Below are 22060 nucleotides of genomic sequence, written 5' to 3'. Positions count from 1 at the left end.
AACAAAAAATAGAATCAGATGTACACTACACTGAAGCCTTTTGTAACGTGTAAGAAAGAAAAACAAAAAGGGCAAGTTCCATGAGAAACTCTAAGACTGATCTGATCTCCATTCTTCACTTGTGCATTCAGTATATTTTCCAGTTTTGTTTAAAATTTGGCAAAAGATGCAACTTCTGCCTTTCACCCTCCTAGAGGAGAATTAGCATCCAACTGCCACTCTGCAGACTCCTCTTCCATGTTGCTGTCTTAGAGTAAACACTTAACAAACTTCTCATGCTGTAAGCACAACAGCAGCCTCTGAAATCTGATGTGAACAATAGATTCCTCAGGAATGAAATCTTGCTCTGTGAGGCAGAAATAAGTCAAATGTATTGGACTTGTTTATCTCTAATCCAGCCTTTACTGCTCATTTACTTCAAAGGCAAATTCTTGACTTCATCATACAACAGAAGTTCAGTGACCCAAGAGCAAATTTAAATCATATTGGTTTCTTCCTTTACTTCCTCCCACCACTCTTTTCCTTCTTAATTACGATGATTAAGGCTCAGTCATTGCCAAATGTGCTGAAGAACACAGGGAATATTTGAGTTTGCACTCATATTTCTATCACCACATTTAACAACAAAAAGCAATAGATCTTTTGTTTAAAGGTGAAATTCTTTTACCACTCATTTGCCCGAGAGCAAGAAAGGGCCTGCACTACTGTGACGGATGAGGGAAATAATGTTTCTCAAAAAAATTATCCTTAATAACATGCATTTTAGGAACAGTAATTCAATCTGCTAAGAAATCTGTCTCAAGGGATTAAATGATCCAACTCACCAGAAGCATTGCAGAGGTTCCATTTGGCCGGGATAGCTGGATAGACAGCTCAGGGAACATCCTATCAATCCGATTGATCACATCATCAACATATCTACCAAAGAAAACAAAACAAGAGAATCAACACACATGGTCCTTGCCCCAGACTCAGATTATTACTGCTTTTAACAATGTCCACAGGACTGTTGTGAATTAATTACTCTTTGATACCTCCATATTCTTCAAAAACGCAGGCAATTAAGAAAGTTGTTATTAAGAGGAAACATTCCAAAGCCCTGTGTAAGGGCTTGCTTTGAAAATTAATTACTCTACCCTAAAATACATGAACACTCTTAATCTTTGGACCTAATCTGCCAGCCACAAACTCTTGCTGTCCTATTTTTCTGGTTTTGCATCTAAGGGCTGAAGGAGACACTACCAAAATTTCTCTTCCAAAGAGATTCAGTCGTTCACAGGTTGTCACCTCATTAGCCCCCTCTTTTATAAACTAAAGGGAGGTTTTATCAAAGTCTTCAGACTATTTTAGGGCTTTTTTCTCCCCTCCTCTCCCCCCCCCCCCCCCCAGTTTTTTCTCATGCACTGATGTCTCTGCAACTGCCAAGTAAATTTCAGGAATTTTTCTGGGGTGATCAAACACAGAGGTAAAATACTACCATCCCTGCTGGGTAAAATCCCTCTGTTCCTGCAGGCCAAAGTGAGCTGGCATACACTGCTCTTGGTTCCCAACTATTGGATTCAGAGCTGATGGCCATTAACAGAGAAAACCTCCTTTCAGATCCCATGGGCATAGCTCACATCCTTCAGCCACTCCTGGACAGATTAAAATGCACAGTATTTGCTTTAGTAGGGGGTATGTGACTGTGTCATCCATGCAGCAGTTCAGCTGTACTCTTAGTTGCTAAAAAAACAACCCAAAACTCCAACACGGTGCTATGCTCCAATGGTTATTTTGCAAGGAATTAAAAATATTCAGAAAAAAAATAAAATCAAATCAATTTTGCACAAAAACCTTAACCCACACTTGTCATTGTGCAGGAAAAAGTTCCCCCATTTACTTGCATGACTCATTAAGAGCTTCCTTGCTGGTAAGCTAAGTCAACACATCCATAGAACTTCCTTAGCACAGTGAAAGAGGAGATGCATGAAACAATCAGGATGAGTAAGTTACACATCGACAATGTGCACCTAACTTATTTGCAACTTTGCTGAATCCCATATTTTTTATTTTTTGTTTTTAAACACAGCATGAGAGCTTATAGTGTTTCATAAATGCAATCACTGCAGACTCCACAAATAAATTCAGCTATTGCAAAAAGGAGAGATTGGGTGGTGCTTGATCCAGATGTGGTTAGGAACCTGCCTCAGAGCCTTGCACATTATGATGCAGTTTATTGCATAACTTAAGTTTTCTAATTTTCCAAGTTTTGGGCAACAAAAAGATATAACCACACAAAATATGAAGTTGCATTAAAAAAGACACTGACACTGTATGCATTAAAGAAGGAAAAGCCAAGTGATTTTTAAATCAGCCACACAACAGTAGGACTTGGGCACTTCATCTTCTTAGGTCCTCCTGGAAAATCCCAAGGATGTGTCTATTTCTCCTGAGAAAATGGCTGGCTGAAGTTAATAAATTCTTCAAATCTTTCTTAGATATGATTATTTTTTAAGTGTCAAACTTGTCCTGACCACATGCCTTAAAACTTGACTCAAATCCAGTTGTCACCTTATACTACCTGAGCAGTGTAAGGCAGAACAGGAAACTCACAGGGAGCTTCCAAAGAGAGGAGGGAGCTTCCCTTTAAGTGAAATCACATACAGCAAACTAGAAATCTTTAAATTTATATTAACCAGTTCAAAAGACCTTAAAGATGAGCTTCTAAGATACTTTTGGCTTTGAAGCCTGTTTTGTACCACTCTTCACAGGTCAGTTGAAAAAAAAAAAACCAAACTAAAACCACACACTTCAGAAAGCAGTTTCTGCTTTGGCAAGGCTCAGCAGCTCTGTCAGGACCATCCACACAAGCTGCCTTTTCCTTCTCTTCTCAGTCAAGAGGATGCCAGAGAATATCCAAACCCAATGTGATGAAAGAGCACTGATGCACATCACTGTTTTGCCCCTTTGCCTTTTTTCATCAGGGTTTCCAGAGGACTGATCAAAACAGAGGGATTCCTCACAGATGCATATATAATTATATATAATTACTAAATTAGCCCCACTACACGGTGACCTCAAATACAAAATGAAAAAGAACCTAATCTGAGGCAAAATTCTTCTACAGACATGCCCTTCAGAAAGGACATCTGGCAAAACATCTTGCAAAGGGATGGATATAATAAATCAGATGCAGGAAAGTAATGTAAAAGTGTAACTGATGACGACTGAGAAAACTGAAGAACATGTGGTAAAGATAAGTGCACTCCTGAGGCTGTCTGGAAAGAGGGTCAGAGAAAAAGCTGCTGTCTGGAAGTTATTTTACCAAACTGACACTAAATACATTAATTTAGTGCCAAATAAGCAGTCACAATTTACACATCTCTCTCCAACCAGTTTAGCTCAAAAATGATAGTTCCTATTTGTGCCACAGAACCTCTTCTAAAGTCTCAGAAGCGTAGCACTTAAGGATGGAGAAAAGTCTAATTTGACTTTGCCAATAAACACAACTTTTAACATACATACCACAACTCAAGTTTCCTCATACTTACAAAAGATGCTGGTTAGAACAAGCATTTACAAACGCAGAAGAAATAACACAACGTGGGGAAAGCAAATGGAAATAGATTTTCTCAAATACTTGGCATACCTTAATCTTAAGAAAAAAATAATCTACAGAATTCTTAGAATTAAATACAAGCTTCTCCTCTTGTCCTAGAACAGGCATTGTTCCACCTACGAAGGGCTGAATGATGTCTAGACAAAATCTGCTCCCATAGCTTCTGTAGCACACAAAAGATGCTCTAAAAGGTCTGGAGACAGATCACAGATGACTGCAGATCATACCCAGTAAATCTTCATATTCAAATGCAGCACAGGATTCTTCTAGGCCTCAACAGACAATACATTAACAACTTATAACTGCAACATCCTATGTCAGACCATTTCTACTAAAAAAAAAAAAAAAGCTGTATGTAACTTCTTCAGTACCTGCATCCTAATCCAGACCTGTGTGCAGCCCAGTTAGGAAAAAACAACAGACTTGGCCTGCAGGACTTCCGACCATTAAATTAAATCAAATACTAAAGCAATTTTGCTAATGTAATTTTACTGGTCAGAGGGAGGATTTTTGAAGCAGCTTTAATAGCAGTTGTACCAACTTCTCTCCCATTTTTTCCTCTACTCTCTCTCCTTCATGACACAGATTCATGATTTTTAAGGAGGTTTTAAAATTCTATTTTTGACAGAAAATCTTTATTTTAAAAATGATAAATAGTCTCATTCTGAGGTATGCACTGAATGTACAACAAAAACAGACTGAAAGATCAGACCTGACATCAGATGCTTTCCAAAGCTGTCACCTCTAGAAATCATTATTTTTTCCTACAAGCTTGCTGTATTAATACTGCACATGTCAAAACACAACAATCTACTACATGAGCATTAGCAAAGACTAAAATTAATTCAAAATGTTACACTCCAAAGGAAGCCTCGTTATGAGCATGTAGAAGAATCAACACTAGAATAAAGCAGAGAGATTCTTTGAAAAATCTCTCTGCCATTTTTCCAATAAGCACATAAATAAATCCTTTGGTCCATAATAGAGGAACAATGCCTGGAACAGAAGAACCTCTGAAGCCAGTTAGAAAATACTGTTTATAAGGGACTAGTTATGCAAAATGTAAAATTAAATGTTTCATACTAAAACATCAGGTTGACAAGGTAGAAATAATTCAAGAACCATCTTTGTAGATAAATGGCCTTGTAACACCACTTTGATTCCCACAAAGGCCCCGCAAAGACAGTAATATAGAAAAGTAACTCATTACAAAAGCCTTTAAATTCCACAATGGACAGATGGCTTAGCTCTCTAATGTGACCTCTCTTTTTCATTTTTTTTTTTTAATTTTTTTTTTTCTGGATTAGACTCAGCAATCCAATGTTAGTGTGATGTTTAACAGCTTAGTCAAGATTTAAATAGCATTTATCCCACACAGTGTTTAACTTGCACACTGTTCATTTTTCCACTCAATACAACAATTTAAAAATTAGAAGTGCAGGTATTAATAATAATTTTCTGATGAGGTCTTTTGGAAGAAAGGAGATTTTGTTAAATGCTCCCAGGGAAAGAAAAAGGAAAAAAACCCTCACATTTGTAATATAAAGGAGTGTAATCTTTCCTATATACTCAGTGGAGAACACCACATGTGAGACCAACAGAAACTCCACAATTCTCTTGAATTTGGATTAATTACATCCTGAACAGTAATAGGGGAAACTCTCTACAAATCTTCATACTTATTATATTACTTGCTCCCAGTTTGGGGGTTTTTTTCCTTTTTTTTTTTTTTTCCCCCTTTTCTCTTAGTTTCTATTTTCAACCAACCTAATAATTTCTATTCACATGCCTGATATTTCAGAAGCATGGGCTGGCTCTGCAGACTCTCGCTAGCACATGTAGTGCTCCCTAATAAAGGCACCAGTGCACAGAGACCGCCTGCACTCTACTGAGACTTCTGGAATATCAATTCTTTTGCAGAACGAAACTCAACATATAACTTAAAAGTTTAACAACAGTGGGATTTTAAATACTACAGATTTTACAGAGAGTAAGTAGTTCGCAAGCAGCCTGATTAGAGAAATACTGTATTTTTTTAAACATATGATATAGGCACACTGCTAGTGTGATTTATTAATCAGTGAATTAAAGTTTTAATTTGATTCAGCCACCTGCTGAGCGAGTCTCTGCAGGTAGCAAATTCAAGTTGATAGAAGGCTTTTCAGAAGCATCAATTAACAATAGTTATTAAAACAGTGACCTCTGCCAGCTTTTCCAAGATGACACTTCTGCTTGGAGAGGCAATGAAGTGTGAAAAGAAAATTCAACAACTCTCATGCCGAGAAAGCAACTTCAAGTCTCAAGACTAAATCAGACAGTTGGCACAATTCATGAGATCCATACATCAATCTTGGAAGTCTCTGCCTATTTCTCATATTCCACAGGTTTTGTTGTTTTTTTGTTTTTTTATTTGTTTCTTCAGGCTCTTGCTCTTTTTTTTTTCACTTGAACCTCTGTAAAAATCCTTCTCTTTCCATCACTCCACTGCTGGAGTCAGTAGCTTGTTTTACCCAGCTTCTCCAGCTGTAAGCTTCCTTGCCAGGCTGTCTTGTCTTACAGCTGTTAACACTGCCCTCTTGTCCTTTCTGAACAAACTGCTTCAGTCCTTTCCTCTCTCATTTCTCACCTAACTTCAGCCTTTCTGTTGGTGGAAGACTCCAGCCAGGCTCCTCCTGGCTCATCATCTTTCCTTCTGTTCCTCTCTCATCTGCACAAATTCCTTCTTCTGCTACTCCTTCAAAGCCTCCCATTCCTGCTGAGAACTCTTCCTTCATGATGTTATAAAGGAAAAATGTTGCCTCTTTCAAATATCTGACTTTAACTACCATGAGGTAAGCTGAGGGCAGAAGGGGCAAACCTGAGTCCCTCAAGTAACAAGCAGCTCTTCAGCTGGGGGCTACAACATCTGATCAGCACATGGGAGTTCTGGCACTTGGTACCAGAAATCTGCAGGTGGATGAAGCAACAAGCCAGAATGTGTGGACTGTAAGGAACAAATTTGCTAAGATGCTTTAAGTAAAGGTCCTAAAGAACAAATTTGCTAAGATTTATGCCCAACTCCTCCCCACAATGCAGTGGAGAAGTGAGACCACATGCATCTGGAAGCCTGAGCTCCAAACCTGAAAGGCAGCAGCTTTTCAATTATTCTTCCCAGTCAGCTTGTTGTCAGCTTTCCTAGGGATGTTATTTTGGTCACAGAGGAATTATGTTGTGTTATTGAGTGGATGCAAAAGTTTAAGTTATGTGCTTAAATAGTCTAGGAGTGTTTACATATAAACACAGGGTGGTCTGTTTCAAAAGCATATGCACAGGGAGCTGTATCAAACAACCATCTGCACTTCTCCCTCACAAAAGGCCAAACCTGGTACAGCACTTAGGGATGCATGTGAAGTCGTTTGGACAGTTCTCTAGAAGGCAAGACAAGAGTGTTTTAGGGTTGGATTTACAAAGACATTTAGAAACCTGAGGCTGTGATTCAACAACTTTCAGTCTTCAGCAGCAATAGTGCCATAAGGCAGTGACACATCCCCTCCCGCGTGCTGCAGGGTACATGCAGCCCCCTCAGCTGTGCTGTGCTGGGAGAGCAAGATCACACAGATGATCTAGTTTAAAAAAATAAATAAAAAAGAAGAAAAACGTATTCATTTAAATGTAAACTGTGTTTTTACCAGCTCTCTGTGTGGCTGCACGCAGTGGGTCAGCATTATTCCTGCTCAGAACATGGACCAGGAATACTGTAAAATGGGATCAGTCTATTACAACAATTATATATTTTTTTTAATGTGTTATTTATGTGGTATTGTTTAGACAACAAACGAAATTGTGAACTCTTCAGTGCTACTTTGAGTCCACTGATAAGTGGTGTGGTGCAAACCTGCAAGGAACCTCCTAAAAGGGATGAGCTGGCAGTGATGCTCCAAATGCATGCAGGCTCTCATGCTGAATGCTTATGAAATGCAAACAACATCGAATTCCAGTGCACCACCTTAAAAAAGTGTAACTTTAAAAGGAAAACTAAGTTACAAATAGAGACCTTGCAGTCAAATTCCTATGGATATTTTATTATATTGTTGAAATAGCTTTCTTTATACTTATGTGGAATGCTCTTCAAGACACCTTTAATTCACAGCAGTAATCAAGGGAGGAATATGGATATTAGAATGTGTGAAACCTGGTTAACAAAATAAGCATGCATCTACTTCACAGTCATCACCAGGATGTTGTCTGAGCCTGTTACTAGTCTGTGCTTTACAGAAAACATCATTAACTCCTTCATACGTACCTCAAAAGGAAATGCAGCCCTCCCAACTTGTAATAAAATTTCAGATGCTTCACAGCATATACGTAATGTTTATATTTCTACTGCTTCATGAAACTAGATATTGCTCCATGGACCAACCATAAATGCTAATAACAGGAACTTTCAGGGGCCTGGATGAGAATGGGAATTACATCAGCATTTATCTACAAAGATGGTTTCTTCAACTACTTCTAAATTGTAGCCTATTTGTGCCCCACGTGCATGCCTTAATTTGCACACACACATTTCCATACAGTAAAGCTGTGCCACAAGAGCTCAGAAGAAAATAAAGCCAAGAGATAGAGCTGTCCTTTTAATAAATTAAAGAAAAAAAAAGTTTGTACAAACTACCCACAGTTCTACCCCCTGGGGTTTCCAAGATGGATATTCCCCACCCTCTCCACCACCTGAAGTTCAGCAAAGCTCACGTGAGGTTGCTTGGGTCTGCAGGGTAAGGTCAGACCACTTCTGCACTCACCAGTCAGCCATGCAGCAAGGGAGAGAGGATGAAGCTGTGACACACATAAACTGTTCAGTAAACACCAGACAGTGCTTTGACAAAGGACTCAAAAGAATGCATCAGGTCTGCTTCTAGAAAAGGCATTGGGCTGAGCTGGTTTTCAGGCCACCTGCCCAGCCAGATTCTCAAAAATAAGTATGTCACCCACAGATGGGAATAGTTCCACAAGTGTGGACTTGCCACTTGATGGGATCTTGATGCTGCTGCTTATTATTCCACACTGCCATCCCTGAATTCACCCTTTTAAAGCTCAAAATCAGTATTTTATAGCACATTATTTTCAGCTCTACTATTGAAGAATTACTTCACTAGCGAAGTTTCCCCTCTCTTTCTTCCTTTATGCTTTATGTCTCCCTCAACAGAGAAGAAATTACAATACTTACCCCCTTTTATGAACAGCAACAGATGATGCATGATCCCTATTATATATTCTATACATATCAAAAGCAGCAAGATTTTACCTTTGGGTGCTGAGATTGATGAATAAGAAGCAGACTATAGTTTTCACAGTTAGACCTTTTTACACACTATACTTGACCATATAACTAGTACTGCTGGAAGGAACAGGTCTTAGTGATTATTTTTGTGTGGCACACCAAGTCCCAGGACTTTCTGAAGGCAACACAAATTCCAGAGGATGTGAGGAAGGAAGCAATAAGGACAGAACCCTCTGGGGAATGGCTAACAAAAGAGGAGAGCAGAGTAGGGTTGACTATTTCATAAGACAGGTTTATTTGTATCAGTTAAGTCACCAAGCTCTGATAAAATATTATTTTCTAAAAAACACACTTTTCATCACTTCTTCCTCCAACATGACAAGCTGTTCCTTTGGTTGGGATTTTTTTAGGGCTCATGGAAATTAATTGCGTGGCTTCCACTGAAAGTCAATGTGGGGGAGGAGGGCTAATTCCCTCAAGCAAATTCTTTGAAAAACTTTTTTCTTTAGACACTGCCACCATGAGCAGAAGTAAACAGAAGAGTTTGTTAAAGGAAAAGTGCTCATCGTGGCACTTACTTTTGGGTTTGCCAAATACAGTCCAGACACCTCAGCAAAGCAACTGTAGAAATATGATGCACCTTTTGGCCATTTCCCCAATCTTGTAATCAGGTTCTTTCTCCTCTGATGTTATTCTCCCCTTGCACACAAGGATCAGAGTGCAACCAAACAGAGATCAGACAGGCTTTATGTTCACTGTGGCTTTTCAAATGCTGAGTCTCTGCTCCCCTCCTGTTCCTCCACTGCACAGAACAGGCAGAGCAGAGTTTAAAGTACTTCACAGGGCTGAAACCTGGACTAAAGCCAAGGAAACACCAAGATAAGCAAATCCAGTTCTGTTCATAAGTATATTTTTGTACCTGTATCACTTTGCTTGCAGAGCTTCCCTAAAAAGTAAAACATAAACCAGTTTTCATGCCAAATATATGCAAAGCAGAATAACCTCTCTAAAACTACCCTGTCCTGTGCTATTGGGGAGAAATGTTCAGCCTATTAGAAAATAGTACAACTCTGTTTATACAAGTATAGTAAGAAAGCTGCCTGAGTGAAAAACAAGACATAAGGATGTCCTTAGGTAAATACAAACATGGTTATAAACACTTCCTACCTTTGCTCGTAGATCTGTTTCCCTAATTCTGAGCATCCACCTCATGAATACAGAACTGAAACTTGTAAAAACCAAGTTCCCTTAAGAAATGTCAAAGTTGGTTACCCAAAGTAAAGCAATTCCAAATGAACAGATAATTGCTGATAGGTACAGATTAAAAAGTCTCTCTGGATTCACAGTCCTTAATGATAAAATAAAAACAGAGAAAGTCTGCCCTCTGTAATGTGAATGAGTGGTATGAAATAACCCAACGCTGGATGGGACCCTATATGGTCTCAAGTAAGAACTCAGACTCTGCCAAGCAGCATCTCAGCAGTTCTTCTCCAGAAGGGACAACAGAAGATTTCTTGCAGACTCTGAAGGCAATGGGAGCCCTCTCAACCTTTCCTCAGCAGTAGCCAAAATGTCTCTCCTGCCTGTCAGTGACAGTGTCTTTCAGCAGGGAGTGGTTTATTATTCTAATAGGATGCTCCTATAAAGAGAGGGTCAGCTATGAATCACTACACTGAGAAGATTTAATTAGATTTTTACACTGACTAAACACATTCCCTGCACACAAACAAAATGTTGAATACAGGGAGAAATTATAGTCTATTTTAAGGCCAGGTTACTTTTGGGGGTTTTGTTTTAAACTTCCTGTTTATGTTTTTCCTTTTCATGAGATGGCTGTTCACATTATCCAGGTACACCACCCAAGCTTAAAGATATCTTGTGAAAAAAAAGTCAGCAATTTTTTTTTTTTTTTAAACTCTCTAGGCAAATCTTCTCAAGCATCCCATCCAACAGAGAGCTCTATATTTTGCTAGGAAAAGGTCTGATGATAGTATTAACAAAAACCATAACTAATCAAAAAAAACCCAAAATCTCTGCTTCATTACAGAGTAAAAGCTACAGAGTAGTTTGATATCAAAACCATGTACAATATTGTAGCACTGGGTTTCAATTAAAGAAAAAAAGAAGAGACTGGGACTCAGCAATACTAATGCATACAGCTGCAAATTATGCGTATCAGCAGACACAACTTACCATTAACAGTAACCTTATATCAAAGATTTCTCTAAAAGCAACCAGAGAAAAGCTGAAGCCAACCACAAGGGGCAGGCTTATTACAGCTATTACCATCATTAGGAAACCATTATCACCAATTCATGCTGCTACCAGGATACAGGTTCACCAAGTTACATGACAGCAAATGATATGATTAATTAGCTAATGTGCAGCTACTGAGAGTCAACCAGTTGAAACTGATGCCCTACAGAAACACATAAAATACAACCAAATTGTATATATCACCACAAAAGATTGTCCTGCAGTTCTTCTACTCAGCATCAGTGAATTCGCAGATGTTTCAAGGGAGCTCTATCCATACTTGCTTTGCATTCACTGCTCACTGCACTGAGAGGCATTTCTGCACTTTGACTTTTGTCTAATCATTTAATTATTCTTCACTTTTGGTCTAATTGCAATCATCATCAAGTTTTCTAGAGCTCCAAAACAAAGACAAAACACAATTGCATTGCTCTAATGAGTCAGACGCATTCCTAATAGCACTCTCCATCCCTGCATCCCACCCAGCATCAGTGCTGACTGACACATCTGGAGGGGCTCGATGCTCAGATCAGAGCTGAACTTTTCTCAACATCCCCTGTCCTTCCCACTCAGGAGATGGACTTATTTATGATTTGAAAACTTAGTCAACTCTTTGGACAGACCTTACATGAGGGATAAAACCCCCTCTTTTCTTGAAATTCTCCAAAACAAATCAGAGCAATTTAACAGATATGGAAATACTGGAAGCAAGCTGAAAAGTAAGAACCACCCCACAACCAGGTGCTCCCTGCAGCTTGTTTACACCAACATTTTAAGATGTCTGGAGAACTTCAGCAGATAGTATTTGAGAGATTTGTAAAATGCAGATCTTGAAGATCCAGTACATACTTAACACTTTACCAAATCAATTAATAGCAACAGCAAACAGAAGTTTGCTTGCATAAAAGCTTGCTGGTGGAGAACACAGAAGACACCTTATTTTTTGCAAGGCCAAATAACTTGGACCAATTCTTGAGCAGACTGTCTTCTGGAGAGGTATTTTGTTGTGCCTTCCAGTGAACACTGGTAAGATGAATGTGAACACAGCTGAAATAATGTCTGATTTCTGACGGTCTCTTCCATTTTTCCATCCTTGCATCTCATGGCTACAGAAAAATTTACCTGTTTGACCTCTTAAGCTGTAAAAGCTGCAACTGGTGTCATCAGATGTCAGGTTTCCTATGGCTTAGGCATGAGAGCTGACAGGAGCTGAGAAGGATCTGTGCAGGATTTGGGGCTTTTGGAATATATGTTGAGGACCTGAGCAGGATAAATCCCTGGGTTAGGGGCCAAAAAAAAGCCAGAGTCAAAGGTTTCCTCTCATATTTCCATTACAGGAAATATTCCTGTAGATTTCCATTCAGTGGCTTAAAAACACACATGCTAAGAAACAGATGATTCAACCACAGTACTGCAGGCAGATGTAAAAGTACACACTAGGAGAGAAAGGATATTAAAACACTCGGGCTTCAATATCAGAATCTCTATTCCCATCGACGAGTTAATAAAAACCAGCAATTGTGGAACAACAAAAAGAAATTAGTAGCAGCAGATAATATTTTAGCCATACTAGCAAAAATTATAATTGATTTTCTGTCGGTGGAGCTAAAGCTGCTATCTTTGCACTGAAAATAAATTTTCATTTTAATAGCATAATCACATGTTAAAATAGTTCTACCTGGCATTTTCTGTCAACATGCTCATTTTACAAGTGGCATACAAGAGCTATCAATCCTCTGTCATGTCAAGAAATTAGTTTCACTTCCCCAGAAATACCTGCTAGTACATTTGCTTATTGCCTATTATGCTGTAAAAACACATTGTTGTGGAAGTAATCTGTTATCTAAATGAAGAGAATCTTTCAAAGTAGAGGGGATCATGGAGGCATCAATATATAAGATACTTTTAAGCCAAACTGCACTTTTAAAAATAAAATTATACAAATACTATGTTAAATCCCAAGCACTCTTACTTGTAGCAGTCCTTTTAGTTAACCCATCTGCTTCTCACTGGATTTAACAGGTTACTATAATATACATCAATGTATTTTCTCCAAAGATACTTCCTTTCTCCCTCCATCAACCACCTCCGCTGAAACCCACCTTACAACAGGTTTATTTTCAAGAACTGGCTTTTCAGCAGACCTTTTTAGACAAGAACAGGGTTAACTGAAACTCTAGAAGCAGGTGAACTGTTTGATGATAGCTCCAAGTGTACCTTCCCATCCCCGGAGGATTTTAAGATTCATTTAGGCAATGTCATGACTAATCAGACCTAGTTGTGACAAGAGACCATCTCTTAATGGGAGGCTGGACTAGAAAACCCCCCCGTCCCTTCCAACTCAATCTCTAACTGAAAATCAAAGAGGATTCAGAGTTGACAGTCTGGAGGCCCCACTGCAACAGTGGATCTTTCCATTAATGTCTGCTGGACTAGAAAATCCAGAAGCTGCAGCAGGCAGAGGGTGATCAGAGGCAGCATCTGCACAATAAACACACAGGAGAATAGCTGGAGAAACTCCAGCTACATATTCAGTGTGCTCAGTGGACAGACAAGACTCCAGTAACTGAAACACCAAACCAATTGTTTATCAACCAGAAATTATTTCCTAACCTTTCAAATTTATGGTTGCCTTGCTAGCAATACACCTCAGGGACATTTGGCTAACCAGCCTAATACCCTCTCCTCTTAGCTTTAAAATTCAACTATAAAAAAAATAATTAAAAAGCAATAAATGTTTAAATGTAGTTATTATTATTATAAAGGTAAAGTACTGTCAGATACGAGTGTGATCCTTCTTCAAACTGAGTCTGCCATGTAGCTGATTAGCCCCAAATATAGATCCAAATTTGACGTGTCTTTCAGTCCTTCACAAAAGGCTTTTTTGTAAGACCTGTTTACAAGGAGCACACGAATTTGTCACGAGCAAAAGCATCATCTTTGCTGAGCAACTGCCAAAACGCAAAAGCCAAAATGAAAGAAGGTTCTGCATGTAAAATAGGAAAGTAGAAAAGCCTGGGTTTTGGCTCGAGGGGAGCTCAGTTTTATTGTGCTATTTCGGACACAGATATTAAATTCTGACTTAAAACACATCAAAACAGCAGCGTATTTTTTGCCATTTCTAGAGCTCATTTGATTCTAACACCAAACACTGAATGCAACAATCAGCAAAAGAGCTTGACAGCTGAAGAGATTCAAGAAGTCCAGGGAGCTTGACACAGACTGACAGGCTCCAGCCGTGCTTGCTGTGTAATTATTTCATGTGTCTGCACTTTGTCTGCCATCACTGAAACGAACACCTAAAGGCAAGAACACAAAGGATACAGAATAATACATCACCACTCATTTATCAGAACAACTGCTGACAGTGGATAGTTAGAGCCTCCCATTAGGTCTTTGCAAGTAGGAATTACACGGTCATTCATTGCTCACAATGTGTCACTCCTGGACTTGGCATTTGGTAAAAAACCAACTGGTCTTGAACAAATGACAATAAAAGACAAAAATTCATACTCTCCCCCTAGATGAAAGCATCTGCTTTGCAGTTAATGCCTTCTCTTACCCCAGCTCTGTATAAGTATTACTGAAGTCACTCTCAGCACTATTCCCAGGTGAAGCAATTCACACAGCTCACGTAGGGAAACTGAGGCAGAGAGCAACTCAGCAAGAATGTAATTTGCTCTGCAACATCTTATTCAGGAATTGCTGTATCTTTAAGTGCTTTTAAATATACTTGGCATAGAACGAGGCAGCAAACACTACTGCACAGTCATATTCTGTGGGGGGTGGACACATAAGTATTACAGGCAACAATGGAGCACAGTGATCATACACAGAATGTAATCCTTATTTTGTTACACTCCAGTGTCCAGGTAAATTTAGCAAAGGTTAAATAAGTAGTAAACCACTTCAGCATGACCTCTGTGCCCAACCAATACCTTCTTTCCTAAAACAGAACTTGTAAGAACAATCTTGAACCCCACCAAAAGAAAAATCTAATTTCAATGTAAAAATTGCTGCAGAGAGATGCTTTTGGTTGCTAAAATTAGAAGATTTAATAAAGGATTCCCCTGGCCATGACTCAGAGACACTAGAGACTGCACACAGCCACAGAGGCACAACTAAATCTGCCAATATTAATAGGTCTTCCCTGTCCACAGTATTTAGCATTTTATTTTTTATGTTAGAAATAAATGAAAAGAATGAAGCAAATGTATCCATGTCTAATTAGAAATGTTCATTAAACTAGTAAGACACTTGTTTTCAAAATTATACATACATACTATTGAATAACGACTGAAATTATGAACATGGTGCAATGAGGCTTTACTAGGTAAAATCTGTTCAGCAAGGAAGAAGTGCTCTGCAAAATTGATCCACCAGGACTGAAAACAACAGTAAATAACACAAAATAACAGCTGTACAGTAGTGCAAATGAAGTCACCTCGCCCACTGAAACTTCTAAAGGTTGCATTTTATTTTTTTCCACTGGCAAGTTTGAAAATGGGACAAGCAAAATAATTACATCTAAATACTTTAAACCACTACAAATTGAGATTATGTTTAGACTCTATGAAAGTCACCAGCTAGAATTTGCTACCCAAGCTTTTTTTCATTTAACCCACCCATAGGGCTCCTTGTAAACACATGAATACCCAAAGAATGCCCTAAAGTGAAATTAAAAAGTAATAACAGTTATTTTTAACATCAAGTGAAGAAAGCAGAGCAAGGCAGTTCTCAAACTCTGTAGCCTTTCCAGTCAGAAGGGACATTTAGCTGGCTTTCTCAACTCAAAATCTGGTGGGCTGATGGGGACTGAAAATATCTGCTTGAGACACCTGCAGTAGCATCCACCACCCCACCACCCTCTGTCCTCCCCAGGGAACAACCACCTGAGACCACAGGCAAGTCCCTGTCTGCAACTCATTCCTTGGGAAAACTTTCCCTTTTTGGTGACTTACTGTCAAAACTGCAGGAGACTTTCATGATGCCTTTATTGTCAGCTATGGCTTATGTTCCTTACTGTGATACACCCAGAGATTCCTTTCTCCTCAACAGTCCATGTTTCACATGTGAAAGCACTTTTATCCCTCCTCCCACCAGTCTTCCTGAAGCTTTCCTCTCAGATAGCTAAAGGCTACTGAGAGTGGCTTAGAGGCACAGAAATGAGGTCACAAATGAACACATTCACAATGACACAGTACCACTGCTCCTGGGAAGCCACCAAAGCAGAGACCTTCTTCCTCCACTGGATCAGGGCTCTACTTCCTTTGTTCATCATCTTTGAGCAGGGAACATACAACCCATGCAGATGGAAACCCTTGCTGTGAAGCACTTCTGAATTTGGCAAGCAGCACTTTGAATTTGGATCGATTGTCTGCTGCAGTAAAGCAGCCACTGATCACCCTCCCTCAAATAGTAAAGCTTAGGGGGGGAAAAAAAAGGGTTAAAGCAATCACATTATAAAATTGCAGCTTTAGCAAATGCTTTGATATCATTATTAAATTCATACAAATTTCCCCTCTTATCCAGCTTGTTCTTCACTGTCTAATTAGTCCAACCACTGGTAGGGTATATCCTTTTTTTTTTTTTTTTTTTTTTTTTTTTTTTTTTTTTGACACAGAAACAAGCAGTTAAACTAGTATTTGCAGTCTTTAATTACACATTACATCCTCATCCTTAACTTTCTCTTTTAGTAAAAGTACAGGGATTCCCTACAGTGCAATAATAGTGTTCTGCTCTAAATGCTGCTCAGGCATCTTCTAACAGCTGGGACTGTGGAACAACTTTTAATTAATCGCCACCTTTTAATGGCATGGTTCTCACACAAACATTACCTTTAAGGCAAACATACATCAAAGAGTCAGAAATTTGCTCTTTTTCAACAAAGCTGCAAACCCCAGTAACACTAATTACACACTGTTCCAGATCTGTGCATATTCCAGAAAATGAACATGCAGATCAAGGCTGGGACACAGCCCAAAGTTCCCAAAATGATGCAGGGTTTTCATTTCCCAGTGCCCAAGTGTCCCAGCTAATCTGCAGCAAAGGAGATGGGAATTATTTCAAACCACTCAGTCACACAGGGCTGCACATCACACTCATAGCAATCCTATTTGTGGGATTAGCTTGTGGAATATGGCACCAAAATATCAACTGGAATCAACCTCAGGACTCTTCTGGCTGATTTCTGCAGGACAGATGAGTTCACAGAGGTGTTCACTACAAGGACACTCAAGCTAAGGCCATCAGTCCATAACAGCTCACAACACAATAGTGAGTGAAGCTCTACATATGACAAAGAACTGATGAAATCTTAATTACATGCATTCTTTTTCCACAGTGGTTGATTAGGGTATTTTTTTTAAAAGTGAGTAAAACAGATTATTCCTTGATTTTAATACACACTGTAAAGTTTTACAGCACAACTAATGTGCATTTCAGCAATTTACTAGGGATCCAAGGATCCCTGTTCTCTTGTATAGATAAAAATTATTATCCTGTTAATGAATATCATAAGGAACATTTGGTTTTAGTCAAAATCTTTGCTTTGGACAATCTGTGTTGATCATGCCTGCTGTTTTCTGTGATTACTTTGTAATAAAATATGCAGCTGTATAACACTTAATGAATACAGTAACGTGAAATTCGGCTCATAACTATAGGAAAAAAAAAAAACAACATTGATCTGGTATAACTAAAGAAAGAAGATTATTACAAAAACCCCTTCTGCCAGACTTATTTAGGAGATTAGATCAAGATTAGAATTTTTAAGAGAGTAATTTCTAAAGATGAACAGAGGTGTTGATTACTCAGTTACCAAGTGTTGCCAGACTCAAACTGACAGCTCTCAGTAACAAAATTTTAAAAAACCCCACAAAAATAATAATAATAAAAAAACCACCCAAAAATTTCCACACAACATCACGCTGTACCCATGCAGTGGATAAAAAGTCCACTCAGATTATCATTAGACCTTTGGCAGCACTTGGTGACCTTCCACAGAATCAGCCTGTGACCCACCACTGACTGCAGCAGGGGAGCACTTGAGCAGAAAGCAGGGAAGTGCCTCTTCACCCCACTGCTCCTCACCCCATATGTACTGGGAACAGGGATCAAATCTGGGGAAAACCACAACAGTTTATTGCAGAACTACTTCCTCTTAACAGTGTAAGGGATTAGTTTGGTTCCTACTCAACTGCCCAAGTCACACAGCTCCCTCTGGGGCTCCAACACTTCTGCTGATGGGAGATCAACGTAAATGAAAATTAAAAATATATTAACACTCTTAAGAGGTTTTATCCTTCTGACTGATGCTGGTTTAATACTGAGACGATCTGATTTTTATTTTTTGATATACAAAAACTTAGAAGAGGTGAAGAAAAACCAAACATGAGAGAGAACCTGAATGAACAGAATTGAAAACAAAGCAGAGAAATAAAATAAATTAATAGCTATTTATTTTACAATTTGCTTCTTCTCACTGAAATCGAAAGTTCAACCGGATTACCCCCTGGGCTCTTTTTTCAAGCAGATCTTGGTAAAGTATCTTTGGCTACAAATAATAAGCTGACTAATCAATGTTTGATCCATGTATGATATTGGATTTGATCTCACTGGAGTTCTCAAATGAAGCCCCTCATGACTCAAAACTGTACTTTGCAGGTTTTTTTCCTTCCTGTTACATTATAGTGAGTGCTAACCAGCAAATACCACATAACTAAAAGGGACAGATTGCCATTATATTTAACAGCAGACTGCTTCTCACCCCCCAGTATTTAAACAAAACACACAAAAAGAAACAGGCTAAAGCTACAGCAGCCCCATCACTGCTCTGCACAGCCATCTGTTGAGCTCTTCCAACCACTTCTCACTGCTGCTGACAGGGGCCATTAGGAAAAAAAATCTCGCTCTCTCTTTAAAAGCTTAGAATCATCTTTTATCCAAATGTCAAGGACTAGTTAACTTGCTTGCTAGTTACATTCAAAGAGCTGAAAGAACAACACAACACCCACAGGCACAGCTCTTCTCTTGATAAAACTCAGTCCAATAAAGTTTAATGATGTGTTATCACCTACAAATTTTCCCTGGTAATGTGTAATACAACATGAGTTCCACCACAGCAGATGCTCCCCAGCTTTGAAATCTGAGTGTAGTGGCTACTGAATCTGAAAAGAATCAGATCACCTCCAAGCTGTCTATTAAATGTAGGCATTGGGGTTAGGGTGAACTTAAATCAGAATTTCTAATCCTGTTGTGGCCACTTACTTGGGAGTAATCCAGACAATCAGATTTCTCAGCTTTCACTGTTGAGAAGAAAATAAAGAAACTAGAATTATGTGATGACATCACAGGGCATAGGGAGGAAAAGTTCTGATTTCAGTGCTCACTGTGTTTAAGGACACGAGAAGCACCCAAGGGTCTCACTAAACCTAAAGGAAAGGCAGACACACACTCTGTTTCTCTCACTCTCTCTCTCTAGCAGGGCCCAGTCCCATTTCCCCAAAACTCCTCTGAAAGGAGCTGTTGTCAGCTCTGCTTCATAGACAGAATGGAAACCTGAAGAAAAATCCAAAACAAACCAAAACATGTTTGTATCTCAAAATAACTTAAAGCTACCATATTTTCAATAGCTGCTAAAATTCATTATGATGTGAATTTCTCAGCACTTATTTTCCCGTAATAAAGCTGCCAAAATAGTGGTTTCCTGTTTGCTCATTATTCTCCATTATGTTCTCCATGGTTTAAAAATTCATTTTGGGATGTTGCTATTTTCTGAAGCAGTGCTGTAGGCAGCAGTTGGAATAGGTTCATATTATTCTGTAGTTTTCCTTTAAAGAAACAAAATACTACATATACATTGTATTCCTTTGAAATATTTTATGGGAAATCATATCATGCAACAGCATGATTACATTGTACCACTCCAACACCACTGTACTTAGAAAAGAATGGAATAGTAACCCCTGAAATGCACAGCTTAAGTTTTATAATTGAAATAGATTTTCCTCTAAGAATAGAGAAATGGTCACAAAACCACCTGTTTAATGTCACCAGAGGCTACTAAGAACTAGTATTCTACCTAGCTAGACTAGCTTTGCTAGTTAAAATACCAATATTTTTGACCTTCTGCGTAAAATTATAGAGCTTATTAAAAAGCAAGATAAAGAAGTATTTAACAAAGATTGTTCATATACAACAAAACCATACACATGGGCAGGAAAAATAATAAAAGAGCAAAGAACCAAATGGCTGAGATTCTTTAAGGGAAGGTAAGTTAAGTTACTTAACAAGTTGATGAAATACACTATGGAAAGTTTAAAAGAAACTTTCTATTTAGTTGAAGCAGGTGAAATATTGCATACCTGGATATCAAATGATGTTGCAAGATGTGCACATAAATTCTGAACAAAGGAATCAGTATTTCAGCTAAGAATAAATGCAGTCTCACTGTAGGCAATACATTGCAACTTACACTAAAAAAGCCTCAAAAAACATCTGCAGAGCAGGTGTTCATCCACTTACTAAAAATAAAAAGAAAGTAGTACAACGATATGATCCAAACTGTGCACAAGATAGCAAACACTAAAATTACTCTTTGATCTACATGGTATATGGCTACAAAGTAATTAAACCTATGAATTTAAATATTATTGCTTTGCAATGTAAAGAACTGATTTTTTCCTTCATATGAAAATTTGTGTAGCAAAAGGGTCATGTATTTCAGCAACATGTTCTTCAGCAATTCCTGTTGCACTGTCTCAATGAAGTCAAGCTAAAAGAACACTGTGAGAAACTTAAACATGAACAGGAATATTAAACGAGCTCCTGGTATTGGATGTTATTGGAAACTGATCTCTTCCTTATTAATACAATTCCCCATCTTGTACAAAAAGATATCTCCATGTTCCAGAATGCAAACAAAGTTTTAATCTTTAATTATATTCTCAACCTCAGCTCTACTGGAGAGGTATAGATGTGGTCCTGAGGATTATTGCTTTATTACATTATCATCTCTGTGGTATTTAATGAATATTGATACTTAATGCAGCTTTGCCAGAAGGGGGGAAAGAAGAATTTTACAACTGCACAAAACTTCTGATGACTTTTCTCAGCAAGGAAAACAGAGCCATGCACTTCCCTCTTTTACTCTCAAATGCTTCTAAGAAGAGGCCCAAACACCAGAGTACAACCCATAATACTAAATGGAATTGCTGCAGTAACAACACCCACCTGCTAAATGACCACATTGCCCACAGCTGCTATACAGGTGCCACCCTTCACCTGCAGACTCTGGGTTGCCAAATCTGAAGCCCTGGATGGGATTTCAAACCTCTGTAAGCCAGTGAGGCCAGACCAGATAAGCAGATTTTAAACATATGGTCTTAAAAAATACAAAACATTTAGTGGCTTAAGCATGCTTTGCCATTTATCTTTAGAATTCATCTGTCTCTTTCTTTCATAATGCAAATCCCTGAACTTAAGAAGCAATTAGATGCTGTTTATGAAAAAAATACTGAAAAAGCCCTTTCCTCCAAAAACTCTTGGCAAAGGGCTCATCAGGATTTTTCTTCATGTAGAAATGGTAAATTACACAAGTTAAGTTCCAAATAATTTTCCTTGGCACATCCGATGACTGAGTGTATAGTTTACATATATAAATATACACACACACACACACACACACACATACACACACACCCCTACACCTTTCAGTTAACTGTTAAAAATAGCTAATCTTTTCAATTCTACATCATTGGATTTTAAAAATGAAATTCCTTTCTGAAGATTTCACTTCTGTGTCCCAAAGAAAGCTCTTGAACTAATACAACAGAATCTTACAGCACAGCTTCTATGCCAGAACAATTAAAACTGACAGGGCATTAACACTGTGACTATGCTCATATTGAACCAAACTAGGGATGACATAGAATTTGGCATATATTTAA

General features: G+C 38.5%; 1 protein-coding gene and 1 long non-coding RNA gene across 2 annotated transcripts in view; both read right to left on the bottom strand.

Moving 5' to 3' along the window:
- The window catches only part of MED27 (mediator complex subunit 27), an 85385-nt gene that overhangs the window by 27070 nt on the left and 36255 nt on the right, over window positions 1-22060 (bottom strand). Inside the window, exon 4 of the mRNA XM_071765972.1 lies at window positions 825-918. Within this exon, the coding sequence (XP_071622073.1) occupies window positions 825-918 (94 nt within the window). The remainder of the gene's footprint in view (window positions 1-824; window positions 919-22060) is intronic.
- LOC139806409 (uncharacterized) lies at window positions 14132-19423 on the bottom strand. Its single transcript, XR_011730238.1, has 2 exons — window positions 19380-19423; window positions 14132-14410 (listed from the first exon to the last, which is right to left on the bottom strand). It is a non-coding gene; the product is annotated as an uncharacterized lncRNA (long non-coding RNA).

The sequence above is a fragment of the Heliangelus exortis genome, chromosome 22 (assembly GCF_036169615.1).
Source record: "Heliangelus exortis chromosome 22, bHelExo1.hap1, whole genome shotgun sequence".
NCBI classification, from domain to species: domain Eukaryota; kingdom Metazoa; phylum Chordata; class Aves; order Apodiformes; family Trochilidae; genus Heliangelus; species Heliangelus exortis.
The sequence above is the reverse complement of the archived record's forward strand: the minus strand, read 5'-3'. Positions and strand labels throughout refer to the sequence as shown.